Source organism: Ruditapes philippinarum, unplaced genomic scaffold, assembly GCF_026571515.1.
Source record: "Ruditapes philippinarum isolate M1 unplaced genomic scaffold, ASM2657151v2 ctg2550_1_1_1_1, whole genome shotgun sequence".
Taxonomy (NCBI): domain Eukaryota; kingdom Metazoa; phylum Mollusca; class Bivalvia; order Venerida; family Veneridae; genus Ruditapes; species Ruditapes philippinarum.
Genome location: NW_026858308.1, coordinates 2,628 through 20,708, shown reverse-complemented (window position 1 = coordinate 20,708; position 18,081 = coordinate 2,628). Strand labels below are relative to the sequence as shown.

The following is an 18,081-nucleotide window of genomic DNA, read 5'->3' as shown; positions in this document are numbered from 1 at the left end:
GAAACAAGATTTTAAGATATATGAATGAAACAAGAAAGATAAGACATTGCCCTATATTCAACAGTCCTCACATACATACTGTGACTCCAAGTCAAACACTGTGCCTCTTTGCACTTTCATATCTTCAGGTAAGATAAGCAAAATATGTCATCATTTAAATGACATATAATAATTAATTTCAGCCATTTTAAAATAATTTTTTTTATACAAGTTCAACAAAAACATACAAAAAAAAGAAAAACATCAGATATGATTTTATGGCAATTTATTTTCAATGAAAAACAACAAAACAGACAGACACGTATAAAAATAAACAAAGATCATAACTTATTCACTTAAATAGCCTATTCAATCAAAGGCAAAGTTAACTCTACATTCTAGCTTTTTCTAGCTTTTTCTAACATTTTTTTTTTCTATCAATTAACTTTAAATCAGGGACAACATGTTTAAATGCGGGAAAAGTCTATGTATTTTTGATGAATTTTCTGATGATAATTAAAGTAACCCTATAAAATGCACCAAACAATTGTATGTCTGCTCCTCCCACCTATGGTAGTCTGTGCTTTTGTATACCCGGGCAAAATTTGCACAGGTTTAAAACTTACATTATCTGAAAGCTTATAATTTGTAGATCTTAAAAATCACAGTTTCCTCCCAGAAAACTCCAAGATGGGTGTCTAAAATGTATGCCTTATTTGAGTGATTTTCTAAAAACTGCTAAAATATTTGGAATAAATAAGCACATCATTTTATTCATTAATTTCTTTGTGTTGTTGAGAAACAGCAGGAGAAAACCCCAGATTTTTTTACTTTCCTTCAATGGACACTTCAATAGCTCTATTTTGGCTTTAAAAGGGGACATTTAGTAAGGATTTAACCATCTTACTGTCTTCATCGGGTAGGGCCTTATAAGGGCATTTGATAATCAAAAAGTTTCCATCAATTTCAATAGGTGGGTCAGGGTAATACAATTGACTAGTGCATAATACTTTTTCAAAGTAAACTTTTAGATTTCTCTTAGATAATTAATTAGTACAGCTTTGCACAATATTTTTTAGAGCTAGGACAAATTGCTAGAAACTTTTTGAACAGATCATCTTTTATATTTCTCAAAACAAGGGATATAAAAAAGTCCATGCTCAACTGAGCTCAATACAGAGATGGTTTCAAATCTGACTGCACATACAATTACAAAGCTTTGTTAATCTGACTCAATTTAAGCTCATAACAGGCTTAAATAAAAGCTTATGTGAAATGTTTGAATATTTAAGCTCAATGTGAGCTATAAGTTTAATATTTGACACTTCTTTCTTTTCCATATAAGCTTAAATAAGCTCATCACATAATAAATTTAAGCTCAATCAATCTTTATTAAATAAAGCTCAAAATAAGCTTAAAGCTAACCATGACAACCAAAAAATTCATTACAGCTTAAAAATCATTAAAGGTTAAGTTGAGCTTAAAATATTTTAATCTTAAGCTCAGTTACGCCTGAAATCACCAACCCAGTCACAAAAGAGCTTTTAAGCTCAGATGTGTGGACAAGATTAACAAAACTAGTGTTTCAAACACACAAAAACAAACTTAACAGCCCTGTTATAAATTACATAAACAAACAAACAAACCATAAATAAGCAATATAGAATAACAAAATATGCATGGAAGCTATACATCAAAACAATATTTGTCTACAAATTCACATTTATCATAATTTTCATACACTTAAAGTAATCAAGAACAATGTTAAGGGTATATTTCATTGTTTCAGGAGTCTTATTTGATCATTAAAGTTCCTACATGTAACAGTGATGAATTTCTCGCCTTTCAACTATCTACTTTGACATACCTACAGTAAAACCTGTACATACAGACCAGTCTAAAACATAAATTTACATACCAGTCCAGGAAAGCGTTACATGAGCTAACAGTGGTACATACAGCGAGTGTGACTATTCTTATTGTTTAATAATAAAACAAGAGCTTAGATAATGGAGGAGGATAATTTTCTCAGCGGAACAATTTGTTTGCATTTCTTAGATGGTGACCTGCCTTCCTACTCCATTTTCTTTACATAAATGGTACATCTTTTCAAATGAATGTAGCATTGCCTAAAGTTTATGGATGTTTGTTTGGTTTTTTTCCTCTCGCTAAAAGGGTAATTACTTTATTTCTTATAAGTTCAAATATAACATTGATGAAATATAGCCTTTAATCAAATGAAGTAAGTTGGAAAGTAATGTAATGGCACATGTATTATTCATAAATAAGGAATTTCCTATTAACATTGCATATAATATCTTGACCTGCTACAGTAAAACTCCCTTAAAAGGTACAAGAATCAAAACTAATCTCTAGTTTTAAGCAACCAATCACATGCTGGAGGTAGAGAACCACTTTAAATTTTACATTTATTTCATTTTCATTAAGTCTCGTTCAAAAATTATGTTACACTTGAGTTTTTGTAACCTTTTTGGAACAAATCCAGGTACCATATGCTCTTTTGAAAAAAAAAATTCACTCATTTAATTTGGTTCATTGGAGAGAAAAAATGAATCTCAGAATTGTAACTTTTGTACAAATATTTTATTCTAAATAGGATTTTTTTACGGATTTGAAAAAAGGACCTATTTAACTTGAATTCTAGGGAAATCCCTTGTTTTCCCCCCAAGACTCCTTCACACTACATTTTATGAAGATAAATAAGCAGAATATAAATATGCACACATTATGAACATGTTTGTGGTGTAGTTTATAACACATCAAGGTCAAGGTCATACAGAGGAGGTCATTCATCTGTAACTGCTTGTAGTGACTCTGTTCTTAACCTTTTCAAGGTCGTCTCATCATCAATCACATCCACTATTACATCGCTGGCTCTTTTTTCAGATCTGAAAAATTATGTTACCATTATTTCATATGTAGTGATAAGAGAAAGAATGCATTTCATGTAATTATCAGTAAAAGAATGCAAGATTGTAAGTTTCACAATGTGGAAATGTTCACTGACTTATATTTCTTTATCAATGGCCATTTTGGTAACCGGTATTCATCAGTCAATCTCACATAATGAAAGCCATAACCCTGATCATTTATGTCTATTTATCAATTGGTTAAAGGCCCATTATGCCTCAGAAATACTTTAATTTTTGTTTTGCTTCTAAAAAGCTTTTTAATTTTGGTGTAATTTAATAGTATCCAAAAAGTTATTCATTGGCCAATTACCTATACCATTTTTTTTCATCAGTTGTTTTTTGGCAAAAAGTAAAATCATAGTGAATTAGTATTTTGTACTGAAATCAAAATACTACTTTGTTTACATTTTGCTACTTTTATGACAAAATATTTCACATTTATCACTACTTTTTCATGTAACAAGCATCAAAAAATCTCTTAAAACATTATTTTAGAATTAAAAAATTCTTGTTTGATCTAAAGAAGTAAACATTTATTTGTTCCTGAAGCATGATGTGCCTTTAAGATTGAATCAGCACAAAATAATGCACGGAAGTTACCTGTTGCCTTACTCTACTCATACATCTGGACAGTCACTGTACCACATTTAACAAGAGCCACCGCCGGGCGGGGGCAACGCTCGACTTTTACTTTTTCTAAACGCAAACATAGAAAGGTTTGAACATATATTAACGTTTCCTTTTTATAAATTTAGTTGGTCTGTCTTGTCACATTAGTTTTCTTTATATATTTTGTATATATATGAATAGAAACATTAAGCATATTTCTAAAAATAGCAACAGTACGCAATTTCTTAAAATAGCAACATGACGCAATTTCTAAAAATAGAAAAAATGACGCAATTCCTAAAAATACAAAAAAATGACATAATTTCTAAAAATAAAAAAGTGACACAATTTCTAAAAATAGCAACAATGATGCAATTTCTAAAAAAAGAAAAATTGACGCAATTTCTAAAAATAGTAAAAATGACTCAATTTCTAAAAATAGCAACAATGGCGCAATTTCTAAAAATAGAAAAATTGACGCAATTTCTAACAGCAACAATTTCTAACAAGAGGGCCATGATGGCCCAAAGTCGCTCACCTGTATATAGGCCCCTGGAGCGGGGCCAGTTTAAACCCCAGGGCTTTTATTTGAACAAACTTGGTTGTATATGTATGCATAATATGTATAGTATATATCTATATATATATATCTTATTTATATATATATATATATATATATATATATATTATATATATATATATATATATATAAATTTAAATATATATGTATATATATAATATGTATATATCTAAAAAAAAAAAAGTCAAAAGCTAATGAATGACCCCAGGGCGGGGCCAATTTTGACCCCAGGGCTTTTATTTGAACCAAACTTGGTAGACACCCATGAGAAACATGGTTTCATGCTAAATATCTTAGCTCTAGCTCTTTGAGTTCTTTTAAAAAAAAGATTTTTTTTAGGTTTTTACTATATGCACATTAGGGAAAATCAATGACCCCCGGGGCGGGGCCAATTTTTGACCACAGGGCTTTTATTTGAACAAACTTGTAGGTAGAACACCCATGAGAACATGTTTCATGCTAAATATCTTTAGCTCTAGCTCTTTGAGTTCTTTAAAAGAAGATTTTTTAAGTTTTTAACTATATGCACATAGGGAAAATCAATGGGACCCCCGGGGGGGGGGGCAATTTTGACCCTAGGGCTTTTATTTGAACAAACTTGGTAGACACTCACTAGAAGATGTTTCATGCTTTATATCTAAACACTAGCTATCTGGGTTTTTTCAAAGAAGATTTTTAAAGTTTTTGCTATTACACAGTCATTATAAGGAAAATCAATGACCCCCGGGCGGGGCCAATTTTGACCCTAGGGCTTTGAATGATTTTTGAAACAAACTTTGTAGACACTCACTAAGAAGGTGTTTCATGCTTAATAGCTAAACTCCAAGCTATTTGGGTTTTTTTAAAAAAAAGATTTTTTAAGTTTTTGCTTTACAGATATATAAGGAAAATCAATGACCCCCGGGGCGGAGCCAATTTTGACCCCAGGGCTTTTATTTGAACAAACTTGGTAGACACCCATTAGAAACATGTTTCATGCTAAATATCTTAGCTCTAGCTCTTTGAGTTCTTTAAAAGAAGAGTTTTTAAGTTTTTACTATATGCATATAGGGAAAATCAATGACCCCCTGGGGCGGGGCCAATTTTGACCCTTAGGGCTTTGATTTGAACAAACTTGGTAGGCACTCATTTAGAAGATGTTTCATGCCAAAATATCTAAGCTCTAGCTCTTTACGGTTTTTTAGAAAAGAAGATTTTTTAAGTTTTTTCTTATTGTTGCCATGGCAACCAGAGTTTTTAATGGAATTTAAATTTTTGAACAACTTTGAAAGGGGTTCACCTAAGGATCATTTCTGTAAAGTTTGGTTGCAATTGGCCTTTTGTAGTTAAGGAGGAGATGTTGTTTGAAAAGTTTGACGCCATTTTTTAAAGGACGCACGACGCACGACGGACGCAGAGTGATGACAAAAGCTCACCTTTGAGCACTTCGTGCTCAGGTGAGCTAAAAATAGCAACAATGATGCAATTTCTAAAAATAGAAAAAATGACGCAATTTCTAAAAATAGAAAAAAATGACCCAATTTCTAAAAATAGAATCTAAAAATGGAAAAAATTACGCAATTTCTAAAAATAGAAAAAATGACGCAATTTCTAAAAATAGCAACAATGACGAAATTTCTAAAAATAGCAACAATGACGCAATTTCTAAAAATAGCAACAATGACGAAATTTCTAAAAATAGCAACAATGATGCAATTTCTAAAAATAGAAAAAATGACGCAATTTCTAAAAATAGAAAAAATGACGCAATTTCTTAAAATAGAATCTAAAAATAGCAACAATGACGCAATTTCTAAAAATAGAAAAAATGACGCAATTTCTAAAAATAGAATAAAATGACGCAATTTCTAAAAATAGAAAAAAATGACACAATTTCTAAAAATAGAAGAAAAAATATATATATAATACATATACTATACATACACACACACCAATAAATGCACAATCTGAGAAAATTCAGTAATATAACCTTCAAGGTCAAGGTCATTAAAGAGCCCAAGCAAATTTGGGTTTGATAAACAACAAGGTCTGGTCCTTAAGAATGTTCTGTTATAATATGAAGTTTATCCCTTCAAAAATAGCAAAGTTACAGTCTGTGAGTTACCACCAAAACAATGAAAATTTCAATAATTTGACCTTCAAAGACAATGTCATTAATGAGTGAAGGTCAAGGTCTTTCCGTATATTTTTAACAGTTATCTTTGAAGATTATTATGTTCAAGTTTGAAGACAATCCATTCAAAAATAACAAAGTTACAGCCAATAATAGCCAAAAAAATGAAAATTTCAATAATTTGACCTTCAAAGTCAAGGTCATTGATGAGTGAAGGTCAAGGTCTGACTGGTTTATTTTTAAGGGATATCCTTGAAGATTATTATGTTCAAGTTTGAAGACAATCCATTCAAAAATAACAAAAGTTTACAGCCAATAACAGCATGAACAAGCAAAAATTGGACTTTTAACCTTGAAGGTCAAGGTCATTTATGGATGAAGGTCAAGGTTAGTGTGGTCTACTGAAAGGTCTTGTCCCAAGGGTTGTTGTGGCCAAGTATGAAGACAATACACCAAGAAATAAAAAGTTATGATCCAGGTACAAGTTTTCGGACGGCAACGGCAACGGCAAAGGCAACGCCGACCTGACTATAACAATACCTCTACTTTTTTTTTCAAAAAAAAAAAAAGTCGAGCTAAAAATCCAACATGACTTATCTATATATTTTATATACTGACCTATTTTCTTCATTTGACAGCATAGAAACAACAATTTGTGGCACATTTCCTACAATAGGTTGATCCACCTGAATTATTCTATATCCATTCTCTTCAAAACAGTCTCGCAAATCTATAAATAAAATATAATACAAATATATTTGGTTTCTATAGCAACAAATAAATAAAGCCTCCTGTATTTAAAACTCTTAAAATACACATGAAAGATAAAGTTGACAATAAAAAGTTATTAAACTCTAAGCCTACATTTACACAATCATGTGACCACTGCAGACCAAGATCAGCATGAGCCTGTACATTCATGCCATCTAATCATGGTCTACAGTAACACTTATCCCTATTCAGTCAATACATAAATAAAAGGAAATCATGAATGATTTTGTCCAAATTGGAAGATGGGCAAGTCTTTTTAAGATTAATATTGTAGAAAAGATAAAATGAAGCCCTAACCGAGAACTTTGTTGTGTTCATATATGATATCTCTAGCTTATAGAATCCAAGGCCTTCAGTTAAAGTTTCCTCAGAAAAAGATCAAAATTATATGACCTAACTCTAAGGAGCATAAAATGACACCAAAATCTGGTATATAGTATACAAAATCACAGCATGATTATATTAAAACACCTACCATTTGCTGCAGAACCTTGTGCAAGACTTAGGAACTGTTCTTGCGATAGCACTTTAACTTTTTTATCATCGTCGTCAGAATCGAAACTGGCCTGGGTCCCCTCCTCCTTGGTCTGATCTATATCAAGCCCGGCCACTATTGTTCCTACTTGAAAACTACCCGTATCTAACACTGGATTTACTTCAATGTTGTCTGAAAAATAAATTTGATTATTTATATATTATGTGTTAAAATGATTTATAAGTCACAAATAAGGACATCATGCTTGACGATGCTAAGTGCTTGATAGTAAAATAAGAGCTTTGTTAATGTAGAATTTTCTAAGATCCAAAAAGGCCATAATTCTGTCAAAATCCATTTTAGAGTAATGAGCCTTTGACAGTGATGACCTTTTATGCTCTCAAATAAGTCTGTGAAGTTTCAACCTATTCTTTTCAGTTGTTATGAAGATACCAACTTGCAGTATGACGATGACACCAAAGTCATAGTGAGTAAAATAGCTCTCTGTCCTTCAAATAGTGTTTTCAAGCACTTTAAGTGTTACCAATTCAAGATTAATTATAGAGGACTTTTTTTGCTTTTAAGCACTTTCTAAGGAAATGCCTCAAACCCTGTTTTAGTTCCTGAACGTAGAATTGAGTGTTGTTCAAATAAGCTACAAGCTTTATACAACCAAACACAAATAATGTTTCAACTTTGTAACTGTCTGTTTCCAAATCATGGCCGATCAAGTTTATGACATCAATTTAGAAGGGAAAAAGAATATTTACCAGTACTGTCACTAGATTGCACATATTTTGGTTGACTTTCCATGGAGTTATCATCTTTCATGGAGACTAAGGTATGTACTTCAGACACACAAACCTCTGCTGGTAAACCCGACACTTGATCTGAAATTTAACACACACGGCATTATGTAAAACTATCAATTCTTCCTACTTAAACGAGCTACAAAATGTGAGCTTTCATACTGATAGCCAGCTGGAGGCTTTGATCTGAAATTAAAGACACAGGGCATTATTTAAAGCTATCAATTCTTCCTGCTTCTTAAAGCTACAAAATGCAAGCTCTCAGACTGACAGCCAGCTGGAGACTCCAACTTAATTGACTACTCAATAGTAACTTAAGGGTCCAGCAGGAATTTTGTAGGTTAACGAAGACATGAGTGAAATTTCATATGAGCACCTATTGTGGTTGTGGATTTATTGCATATAAATTCAATGAAATTCAAATTAACAGCTATCCTTCAATAATATTTAATACAGAAAAGTTCTCAATTAATTTTAAATAATTTGAGAGAAGCTAGGAGTAAAGCTTTTTTTTCATAATATTAAAAAGAGCATTTTGTATAATAGTGACACTTCCTGCTTTCCTGGATAATAAACATGTAATTACCAAATTTTTCGCAAGTCACCAACTACTAGTCCCACTAATGAAATACAAATGACCATCAGAATCAATAGGCTTATGGGCAGTTAAAATACCACTGAAGAAAGTAATTAATATAATTAAAAGAATCTTCGTAAGTAAATTTAAACAAATTTTTTTATTACCAAAATGCGAGTCCCCAGATACTCCTAAAGATACCAGGAAGTCATCCATTGGTTTTGATTGGCTAAGACTTTGTAATTTTGCCGTCACTTCCTCAACTCTCCCGTCTGGATGTACAACAACGACCTTGGGAGATGTGCCAAGCTTTCCTTCCTTCATGTCAGCTAACAGACTGTTTTCAATTAACTGATCAGCCGTCAGAGGTGTAATGTTGTCAACTAAAGATTTCGGGCAGCCGCCACATGTATGAATATTACCAAGGTCGTTTTCGCTTTCGTCCGACGTGTGTATAGTCAGTGTATCACCAGGACTCTGAATTTGCCCGGTGAGGTTATTTTTGTTAGCAAACGACTTTTCACATGCTTTACATTCCGGTTCTTTATCTTTCATATCTTGATGAATATAATGAGGGTTATGGTACAGGTTACGGTGCCTTTTTAAAAGGGCTTTCTGGCGAAATGCCAAATCGCAATCTTCACATTCAAAAGGTTTAAGTCCCGAATGAACAAGCATATGAGTGTCCACGTGCCTTTGCGATATTGCAGAATAATCACACTCTGTGCATTTAAAGCACTTTTCCCCCTCGTGGGATTTGAAATGAACTTTAAAAGTATATCGGTCAGGGAATGTTTCGCCACATTTCTTACATAGTAGAGGTTGATCGGTGGAGTGCAGTTTTTGCATGTGTATTTTCAGATCTGTTTTACGGCCGCAAGTGGTGGGGCATAATGAACACTGGAACACTGGTTTATTGCCACTGTGTATCAATTTATGCGCTGAAAGAAAAGAATGTTAATATGTATTACATTATAATTCAGTTAATTTTAATACCAAGTCTTGACTTGACTTGAGTCCTAAATGTATCTCTCCTCAATAAATGTTAAAATCATACTGATTAAGGTATAAACAGAATCAGACAACAGGTGCTTTCCATTTCATTTTGGAAATAATCAAATTAGATAATATCAATTATCAAACTGGGAATCTCTTTTTTTAAAATGGATGGGCTTCAAATACAAGAGCTATCGTAGGACAGCATGTTCAACTATTCTCAGTGCTTGATAGTAAAACAAGAGTCTGAATAGTAAAGAAATTTCTCAGCTGAAAAAAGGGCAATTATTCTGTAAAAAATTCGAGTTATTGGCTTTACCTACACCCACAATGACCTCCTATTGTGCTCTCAAAGTGTGTGAAGTTCAAACCAATTCCATTTAGTAGTTTTTGAAATACTAACTTGCACACAAAAACTTAACCAATTGTGATGCCGTAACACTAGGCGAGTACAAAAGCTCTCCTTTTTCTTCGAATAGTCGAGCTAAAAATGCAAAATATCTCAAAAATTTGAAGTTTGAAGTAAACTTGTTCTATATAAACATTACCTTTAAGACTATTACTCTGCGTGAATTTTGCATGACAAATATCACATTCATATGGCTTCTCTCCCGTATGAATTCTCATATGTCGTTTCAGCTTGTACGTATCTGGTGATGCATAGTTACAGTAGTTGCACGCGTACGGACGCTCGCCGGTGTGTGACCTCATGTGTCGCTTTAATTTACTTAGTTCCACACTGGCATAATCACATTCCATACACTTATGAGGTTTTTCAAAGGTGTGTTTATATCTGTAAAACAGGTCATATTTGGTTTAAACAACTTGCTGATTGACAAAATAATTTTAAGTAAAATACTGCATAACTTTCGTTTAAGTCAAAGTTTATGTGGTTGACAGTAGCTACAACCTTGGTATAACCTTGCAAATGAACACCCAATATGAAAAAAACAAATCAACACTCCAGGTGATTATGTCACTATAGACAAAGAAGAAAAAAGAACTGCCAATAAACACTGGTTAGGGACTACTTGTATATGCGGCTGTTATTTTTTCACCCTCAATTATATAGTTTACAACTTTCAAAGCAACAATAGAAAGCATTTATATTTATATTTTCAGTTCTTATAATTTTTTCTTTTCATACAATACCGAAATAATATCTCACATACACCAATGCTACATATTTGATCAATATCAGTTAATAAATATTTTGAAAAAAAAGTGCCAATCCGTAAGCAGCGTAGTGACATCATCCTAAGTATACAACTCATTCATAAACGCTATTGTCATTTCATACATACAAGAATGATAAATCGGGCACTAATTTAAACACAATACAATCCATTCTAAGACTTAAGCTTTTATTGTTGAAAACTTGATAAAATAATCTTTTTTCTTATTATTTCTTTTGTTTAATAATTTCTATATCTTAGCAACAGTAGGGTGCGAAAATTGAACAACGTTATACTGAAATCGGCACCGGAAGTTAATTCCGCTTGATAAAATAACATAAGTTATCTTTCTTATTTTATCGTGCTAGAATCGAAATAATATCAGTCTTAGCGGTTTTGTCGTTTTCATGCAAAAAAATTAACAACCCAGGCCTACGGCCTTCGTGGTCAATTCATACGCATCAAAACTTCAAACCGGTGTTAAATAGCGAATAAACACCGCTAAGACCGATATTATTTCTTAAATAAAATTGTTTAACTTATTTACTTATACTACAAGCAGCAGATTTTCAGCTTCATCCATTTAAAAAATAAATTTCTGCGGGATTCAATTTTTATTAGTTAACATACCTGATATGGCGAATAAGTTCACCAGAAGTAGTAAAAGCTGATTCACACATTTTACACTTGTGAGGTCGTACACCGGCATGAGTATTTATATGGTTCTGGAGGGAAGACACCGTTTTAAATCCTCGGTTACATATGCCACATTTATGAGGTCTATCGTCACAGTGGGACTTCATGTGACGCGAGAGTAAATATCTGTAGAAACATAGATGCATGTATATAGATAATGTTCATATTGAAAAGAATAAATTTGCACAAAAATATTTAAAAATAGATCAAGAAATTTCATTAGCTAAAATATACGCTTCACTTCATAAACAAATGACTTAGGAATCAGTGTTTCATGTTTATATTGCACATCATCTTCATTTGTACCTAATGATTGCTAAAAAGAGGAAACTGTACAGTTGTGCAATAAAAACATGAAACGTTCATTCTTAATCATTTATTTTTACTTGCACTGGTTTGCCATAGAGCACTTTGCCTATGATTCTTGCTTCCATTTGTTTTAGTCACTTAATTTCATATACAGCTCCGTGACACAGATAAATTATTGTTAAAAGCAATGGCGAAAGCAGAATAATCAATTTAACACCTTTTTGACAATGACCCCATTAAATGAAAATTCACACAAACATACAAAGGTCAATACAATGTACTACATACCAAATATGTAAGATTTTTATTTATGAATGAAAGTGGCCATTGGAGAGGATGAATGTAATAAAAGTTCACATAAATAAGCTTCCCACATCCAAAAAAGTTTTCAGGATGATGTTTGTTTCCTAACTTTGTAAATAATTGTAACTCGACTTACTTTTTAGGACTGGTATAATCACAATGGGAGCATGCCAGCTGGTCTGCAGCAACTTCTCTCAGGTTTAACGTGTTATTACGCACAAGCTGATTTATCTTCACGAGCCTCTTTGTTGCACCGGTCTCGTCTGTAATTTCCTCGACAACTTCGCCCGTGATGTTATCGCCAAAATCATACGTGGGTCCCTGATTATTGTCTTTGTCCCCTGCAGGGTTAACAATTAGGACATAGTTGACCTCCCCCTGACTTGTATCACCAGAGGGAAGTATAGCAACAGACTGGTACCCTGTAAAACAGAATGGTACCTTGTAAAACACATTTATAACTACATTCCATCTGTCAGGTTTCAAGTCTTGTCAAAAAAATATGGAAGCCATATGCTTATTTTTTAGTCTTTACTGAAGGATGGGGAGGTAGATCCCAAGAAGTTTTTTTGAGATGGCTCTGGAACAGGACTATATATGAAGACTTCATTTGCCAAACATTGCATTTTTTTGTGTTTTTTTATTTTGTTTCATCACACTAAGGAAATGTTCTCACTAGAAATTTGTTAAGCTTTCTAAAAATAGTTATTTTAATGAGATTGAGAATTCATGTGGCAAGCAAATGGCAGACAATGACATAAACCTTTAACCTGCATAACTTATTCAATGAATTAACTCAATTTTCAATTTGAATCAACCCATTCAAAATACACAAATTGTGTTACTAACAGTAGAGATCCTGGTCAGACTGCAATGATGTGCAAGCAGACCTAGTTCTATACTGGTGACAAAGGTTTATTCACTTTCGGTTCCATTGACCATTTGGCTACAAGTAACCAATGTAATGTTCAATTAAATCATAAATTACCTGTACTCTTCTTTAATAGGCTTGAACCTTCTTGTTGGGTAACTACTGCACCTGTCTCTATATCAGTGTATGACAATGCTAACACCTGGGGCTGACCACTATCTGAACCGTCTCTCAGGGCAACCAGCTGAGTCTCCTGTATAAGAAAGAGAAGAAGTTGCATTCAAGGGTCACTAGTAAGACCCCAACATCCAGGGATCACTGTATGATCCTACATCTGGGGATCACAAGTAAGATCCTACATCTAGGGATCACTAAGATCCTACATCTAGGGATCACTAGTAAGATCCTACATCTAGGGATCACTAGTAAGATCCTACATCTAGGGATCACTAAGATCCTACATCTAGGGATCACAAGTAAGATCCTACATCTAGGGATCACTAGTAAGATCCTACATCAAGGGATCACTAGTAAGATCCTACATCTAGGGATCACTAGTAAGATCCTACATCAAGGGATCACCAGTAAGATCCCACAACCAGGGATCACCAGTAAGATCCCACATCTAGGGATCACTAGTAAGATCCTACATCTAGGGATCACTAGTAAGATCCTACATCAAGGGATCACCAGTAAGATCCCACAACCAGGGATCACCAGTAAGATCCCACATCAAGGGATCACTAGTAAGATCCTACATCTAGGGATCACTAGTAAGATCCTACATCAAGGGATCACCAGTAAGATCCCACAACCAGGGATCACCAGTAAGATCCTACATCTAGGGATCACTAGTAAGATCCTACATCTAGGGATCACCAGTAAGATCCCACAACCAGGGATCACCAGTAAGATCCCACATCTAGGGATCACTAGTAAGATCCTACATCTAGGGATCACCAGTAAGATCCCACATCTAGGGATCACTAGTAAGATCCCACATCTAGGGATCACCAGTAAGATCCCACATCTAGGGATCACTAGTAAGATCCTACATCTAGGGATCACTAGTAAGATCCTACATCTAGGGATCACTAGTAAGATCCTACATCTAGGGATCACTAGTAAGATCCTACATCTAGGGATCACTAGTAAGATCCTACATCTAGGGATCACTAGTAAGATCCTACATCAAGGGATCACTAGTAAGATCCTACATCTAGGTATCACCAGTAAGATCCCACAACCAAGGATGACTAGTAAGATCCTACATCCAGGATTCTCACTAGAAAGGATCACACTTGCCAAATTCATTCTAGTCAAAAACAAGTATGAGGTCAAGAATTTTTTTCAAAATCCCCCTCTGCTTGCTCAATTTTCATATACTGATATAAAAGTACAACAAACAAATCCAGATTAAAAGCAGGAAATGTTTGAGGGGTTTTCTGAAAATTCTGCAGAGTAATAGTAATAAAAACCCTACCTGTGCAGGTATCTGGATGTTTTGAAGCTGATGCGCTTGAAGTTGATTGACAGAGTTAGTGTTTGCCGCAACTGATGCCAGCACTGCCACCGGGTTTGTGCAATCTACTGAAGTGACGGCTCCCGCCTGGTTGGTTGTGTCTATGAGTGACTGTAAGGAGGCGTTGGGTATGATACTTGTTATAGCCTGTGGTTCCGATCCTACCACTGCTGCTGTGAAATATAAAAAAAGTTTATTATAACTATGGGTTTTCATTAGCAATACTTCCTTTCACACTTTATTCTCCTGATTTTACATTAAACAAATCTATTGTGACCTACTTGTGTACCAAGCTAGACCATATTATAAAACTTTCATAGAAGGCAAGCTAAAGTTCTTATTAAGAAGTTTGGTTAAAAATCTACTATGTTGTTTAAGTAAAGATGTTGTTTAGAGACATTATGGATAGCAACGCACAAAAGATCACAGGTATCCAATGATTGCAAAAGATGTGAGTGTTAAAATAGTCCGGTCTTAACATAATCTTCTTTGCATACAAATGATTTATCAGCAAAAATGTTTATACATTTACAAAAAATCCTACGACCAAACAAAAGCATTTATTTATCCAAAAATTCAAAAAAAGTGACTGTTCAAAAGCTGTTATCATATAAAAAAAATACTTGCACTTGACTGTAAGCTCAACACAAGGTTCCCCCTACAAGCGTAGCAGGAAAATCTAAAAATGACCATATCAGAAACTTAAAACTTATATTAAACAAATTTATAATGTAAGCTTATATGCTATGTAACTTTAACTCCAAAACTACTCCATTTTTTTGGATGCAGTTGACCAATAAATTAGCTTTAAATTTCCAAACTGGTCCCCCCCCCCCCCTCCCCTGATTCCATATTTTATGGTCTCATACCTGTGCTGTTTAACTGTGACTGTAATAGACTGGAGTCACCAATAAGTTGTAGTGTTGGTTGACCATTGATATTGACTATCTGGACCTGAGCAAGCTTGTGCTCTGTAGCCTGTCCGAGTAAATTGCACGCATCGCCCATGGGTAACATTATCATACCTGCAAGAAAACACAAGAAGAAAATCATGTTTGTGATGAAACAGGAATATCTTTAACCCATAACCTTCTGGACCAAGAGTGATTAGCCTTTGCCGCCAAAAGACCCCTGATTTAAATCCGTTTTAAGAGCCAAATTGTAAATATTAATATTTTTATAAGATTCTGTATGTTGTAATTAAGGTTGTACCCACACTTAAGTAAAATTTTATATATGTATATAATTATGCTTCTAAAACAATTTTCAAATATCAAAGAATATGTACAGCAAATATTTGTGCATATTATTTGCAATCATTAAAATATATGCATTCATTTCTTATTGAAAAATTTGACTTAGACTTTATTGAAAATAAATTTATAATTACCTCCCTCTATTCACATGAAATGTAAATTTAGTAATATCTACAAATAAGGCTTTTTGGAACTCACAATATTGACAAATCTTCATTTGAGCATTATAATTATGATAATAAACCATAAAAAAGTTGAGTTAAAGGATCTTTAAAACTGTCATCTTCCCTTCAGAAATTAATTTATTAAAATTATAAATATACCATCAGAGACTGCGATGGCTTGATGCTGTAACCCAAGCTGTTCTAGGTTTAACTCCTGCAGCGTTACTCTGCCAGGTTCCAATGCTTCATTCTGAGCTTCAATAACAACTTGGTCTGAAATGTTTGGTTAAAATTTCAGGTTATTATATGCCTCACATATCTAAAATTTAACCTAATGTGATTAAACAAGTCATTACTGATCACACTCTTATGAAATTATATTTATTGATTTTCCGTCTGTTGGGTCATAGTAATTATTATCAATGTGAAATGTGCAGTAAAAATAATTTATTATGTACCAGTGTATTATAATTAATAATTACAATGTACGCACCTAAAGGTGTCTGCTTCTGTGTCATTTCATATATCATGTCGTCTGCTGCACCAGCACTGTTCAGAGTTTCCTCCCCTGTCGTCATAGCGCCATCTATATCTGTGCTGATATCAGGGGACTTTTGTTCCTTCATGTCTGAGATGACAGGAAGTTGTTCTTCATCTGGTGTTGTTGTTTCCGAGGAAACTGAGGATTTAAAATACTCTGCAAATAAAACATCAAAATAAAAAATTTGCAAAAGACTATTCCTAAAGGGAAGTATAACTCCATGTGGTCCTCCATCAGTGGAATGAAACTTCAAAGACACCCAAGGAATGTATAAAGTAGCCCCGTGACTAATAAAGTTGATCAGAGTTCCATTTGCATGAAACTTATTGACAACAAAGTGCTTTTTTTATATCTATTTAACTTATTGAGAGTTTTATTTCTCAATTCCAGGTTTTAATCAGCTATATTTGCCTTCCTTGTAGCAGTCACTTTTTTCACTGTATTTTACAGCTGATAAAAGACTGTTTCCCCTAGCTCAAAATAGGTTTATTTTCCCCTAAAAGTGCAAATATTTTCCCCTAAAATACCTTGTGCTCTTCCTTACAAGAACAATGACATAACAACATCTGACTTATATCAGCTAGAAGACAGAAAGCTGTCCCTATAGACAGCTTCTATTATGTACCATGCATATTAAAGTGAATTTAAAATGAAAATTTTATAAAAATGGGTTGGTTATTTCCATTCTCAGTTGTTAGAATCTGATTTCAGGTATCTTCCCTTTTCTGATTTATCTCACTATATTTTCCCCTAAGGAAAGCCACAGGTTGTTTTGAAAATTGGAAAAAAATCACTGCCTGTAGGAAAGACAACCTAGAAAGTTAAAGTGAATTAAACTGAACTACTAGTGTTTTTACCTGACACGGACACAAACACTGGCTGTGCAGCTTGGTTTATCATCTGAGAGACTGTATGGTGGAACGCTGACCCTTCTCCATGCACGCCAATCTCCTTGTTGAAATTAACGAGGTAGCTCTGTAGATCATTGAGGTTTTGAGGGCCAGGATCACCCAGGCCACCATTGTGTGCTTCGTCTTCCATATCCTTTCACGCACACAATTCGCCAGTATGTAATCTGTGAAAAGAATTAACCCATTGCTTCATGAGCATTTTGTGAAAAATGGCTGTTTTCATTGAAAAGTCTCCCGTTACAAGTTCAAATTGCTATACTACTATAAAAACTGCTTCAACACTAATCATACTTGGCACAAATGTTGACTGGACCATTGCCCTTGCAACAACATGCTCAGGCTTAAATTTTCTGTTACCATGGCAACGAGGGGACATCTCAAAATTGCCAAAAATCACTATTTTGCGTTGATTTTTTCCATCAAATTTGATTTCAAAGTGCTGCAACTTTTCAATGGATTGAGATAGAGTCAAATGCTTTTCAGCGTTGGTT

General features: G+C 33.7%; 1 protein-coding gene across 2 annotated transcripts; it reads right to left on the bottom strand.

Moving 5' to 3' along the window:
• Positions 1-1,153: 1,153 nt before the first annotated feature.
• Positions 1,154-17,764, bottom strand: LOC132752731 (transcriptional repressor CTCF-like). 2 transcript variants are annotated; one of them, XM_060743096.1, is made up of 14 exons: positions 17,537-17,764; positions 16,632-16,835; positions 16,298-16,411; positions 15,588-15,743; positions 14,680-14,888; positions 13,314-13,449; positions 12,462-12,747; positions 11,648-11,839; positions 10,391-10,635; positions 9,014-9,787; positions 8,231-8,350; positions 7,461-7,652; positions 6,833-6,944; positions 1,154-2,888 (listed from the first exon to the last, which is right to left on the bottom strand). In XM_060743096.1, exons 1-14 carry the CDS (start codon positions 17,718-17,720, stop codon positions 2,786-2,788), a joined length of 3,027 nt encoding a protein of 1,008 aa, XP_060599079.1. In that variant the 5' UTR covers positions 17,721-17,764; the 3' UTR covers positions 1,154-2,785. The 2 variants fall into 2 exon arrangements, with proteins under 2 accessions (XP_060599079.1, XP_060599078.1); XM_060743095.1 differs by having other exon boundaries at positions 1,155-2,888; positions 14,680-14,891.
• Between the last annotated feature and the right edge of the window lie 317 nt (positions 17,765-18,081).